Here is a 2,753-nt window from a genome sequence, read left to right on the forward strand (position 1 = left end):
CAAATAATTTTCTGTTTACACATATATTTTTGATAAATTTTGAATTTGAATTTTAATTTTGATAGACACTTAAGTATAAGGAAATGTAATTTCGAACAGTCCTTTTGAAATCAAGTACTCTTTAACTTCTGAAAACCAGTTTCTGAGTTGCAACTCACTAACATTCTCTCTTGCAGACGTCAAATTTTGGGCTACTCTTGGTGATATTTCCGAATGCCAGAAACAACTTGAACCATTTATCACCTGGGCCATTATTTTTGAATGCAGTCTCTTGTTTTTTTCCAGTAATTATTCTTTCCACGCTGTCCAACAACATAGTCTTTGTTATCGGAAAATGTCTCTGTTGAAGTAAAATAATCCATTGAACCAAAAATGTCTCCTCTTGATCTGTCAGAATGGTTGAGGGACCCATCTTACAAACTTTTGGCGATTTTCCGCTCGATTTATATAATAAAGTTGTACGAGGAATTCCAGTTTGCCTCGCTACGGCAGCAACTATCTGTTGAAGAGCGTGAGCCATTTCTTCAGGATTATAATTTTTCCTGGGTGCCATATTCCAAATACAAATAAAATCCAGTTATTGACACTCTTTGAACCAGTTATTGACACCCCTGACGAACACTGGATTGGGTCATTTATTACATATAAAATTTAGACTGGCAAAATGGGCGAGGCTCTTATACCTCCAAAACAACAAGCGTTTGATAATAACATCCCATTCCAATCTTCCACATGGAAGTGTCAATTACTGGAATATAATTAATTTTCTAATCCAGTGATTGACATGGCAATATGGCGGGTCAGAAAATATTGAAGTTATACTTTGAGCAGAGTATGCGATCTAACGATTCATATCAGAACTCTCAACACAAAAAGCAACATCCCCTTATGAAAAGCACAAAAGTTGTAAACTTAAACATACCGTAATTACCTTATTCTATCTGCTTCCAGAAGCTGTTTGTAGTCGCCTGATAGTGCGCCACCTTACTAACTAGTATAATTTATTGGAAGGAATGGCGGCTATACCAACAATAGTAGCGGAAAATTCGAAATAATATGGGACAGTTACCTTGAAAATTGATTATATATGAAAGGGTGTCAATTACTGGCAGAGTGTCGAAGACTGGGCAGTTTAGCTTACAAGGAAATGTCGCAAGTACCCATTTGCATCCACTTCCTCTTTAAACTCTCCAACCAAAAAATATATATATATATATTCTGTTTTAGGAGCTGCGTACTTTGGAATGCCGGCACTGCGGCCTGCCACGCATCAACACCCAAATCTACCACTTGTTGCCTTACTTGACGCACCTCGATCTGGGATACAACGCCATCCAGTTCCTCTACCACGACGAGTTTCAGGATCTTCGCCGGTTGCACAGCCTGAAGCTGGATGGGAATTTGTTTCCGGTCATCCTGGAGAACACGTTCGTGCATCAGCAGCAGCTGAAATATTTGAGTCTGGCCTGGAACTGGATCGCCAAGATACCGGAAACCGCTCTAAAGAACCTGACCAGCCTGATCGAGCTGGATCTCAGCTACAATAAGCTCTACAAGCTGGACAGCGTGGCCTTTTCCCATGTGGCCGCCACTCTTCAGAAGCTGGACATCAGCGGGAATAAATTCAAGCTGGACGTTATCAAGCCTGTCCTGGACACAGTCGCTGGCGTTTGGGACTTGGGCTTGGCGCAAATGCAGATCGGAAGTTTGCCAGCAAGTTTTTTCCCTGAGAGAATCCGCAGGTTGAACCTATCCAGGAACAACATTACCCGCATATTGCCGGACATGTTCCCCAGACAACTGGAGCTTCTGGATTTAAGCAGCAACAAGCTCAAGGGCCTCAATGCTAGCGCTGTGCTCTTTTTGCAAACTCTCGAAGTGGTGAACATTCACCACAACCCATGGACGTGTGAACTGTGTCACATCAGCGACATTTACTTCCACGCGAACAAAACGAACTTGTTCACAAACGCAACCTGTGCCTTTCCCAGTGCTCTAAAAGGGAAACCGTTAGTTAAGCTCAACCTAGAAGAAATTCCTCCGTGCGGAGGCATCGAGTATACGGAGGAGGACTTTGAGGCCACCAGCAAGCGCGGTCTGTTCATCGGGTTCTTGTGCATCGTCACATTCGCAGTGTCTTCGGTGATTTTTGTGGTGTGTTCGTGTGTGAAGCGACACAACCAGAATGCGGCCCGAAGGGACAAACGGACTGCGGAATGTCCGGAGAACAGTATCGATCATTCGGCCGTGTTCAGCAAGAGTCCGATCAGTTTCCAGTTTCCATTGGATTTAATGGAAAGGAAACTGTCCGTTGCCACTATCGGGGACATAAAACGTGACGAACGCCAAGGAATGTCGAATGGATCGGTTGTGACTGGTCTTTGAGTTCTCTGTACTATATCTATATATTTTATCAGTGTTTGTTGGAAGGGCAAGAAAAGAGCATGTGAAGTGTTTGAAAAATGAGAAGTTTTTCATTTTTGAATCAACGATGCTTGAATGGAATAAATCAGTAATACGGAAAGTGTGAGCACGTAGGAAGATTTTCATTTGAACCAACACACATGGGCGACTCTGCATCTCTAAACTGTTGTTTGCAAAGCGAACACGGCAGGGTTTGATAGAGTATCGAAATATGAGTTTGCACTGTAATCAAAACTTGGGGAAAATAGTGGGTGTTAAAGTGGAAAAAGGCTTCGAAAAATCAAATTTATTAATTAATTAAGGGAAATTTGGGGGCAATAACTGCGAAT

General features: G+C 42.2%; 1 protein-coding gene across 1 annotated transcript in view; it reads left to right on the plus strand.

Annotated features, from left to right (window-relative positions):
* LOC109538517 (leucine-rich repeat-containing G-protein coupled receptor 5) overlaps positions 1 to 2,753 on the plus strand; it is a gene marked incomplete in the record, with an annotated part of 39,375 nt that extends 36,622 nt beyond the window's left edge. Inside the window, 1 exon segment of the mRNA XM_019905768.2 lies at positions 1,228 to 2,753. Coding sequence (XP_019761327.1) covers positions 1,228 to 2,385 — 1,158 coding nt within the window.

The sequence above is a fragment of the Dendroctonus ponderosae genome, unplaced genomic scaffold, assembly GCF_020466585.1.
Source record: "Dendroctonus ponderosae isolate FM_Combo_2020 unplaced genomic scaffold, Dpon_F_20191213v2 Dpon_F_20191213_3, whole genome shotgun sequence".
NCBI classification, from domain to species: Eukaryota; Metazoa; Arthropoda; class Insecta; order Coleoptera; family Curculionidae; genus Dendroctonus; species Dendroctonus ponderosae.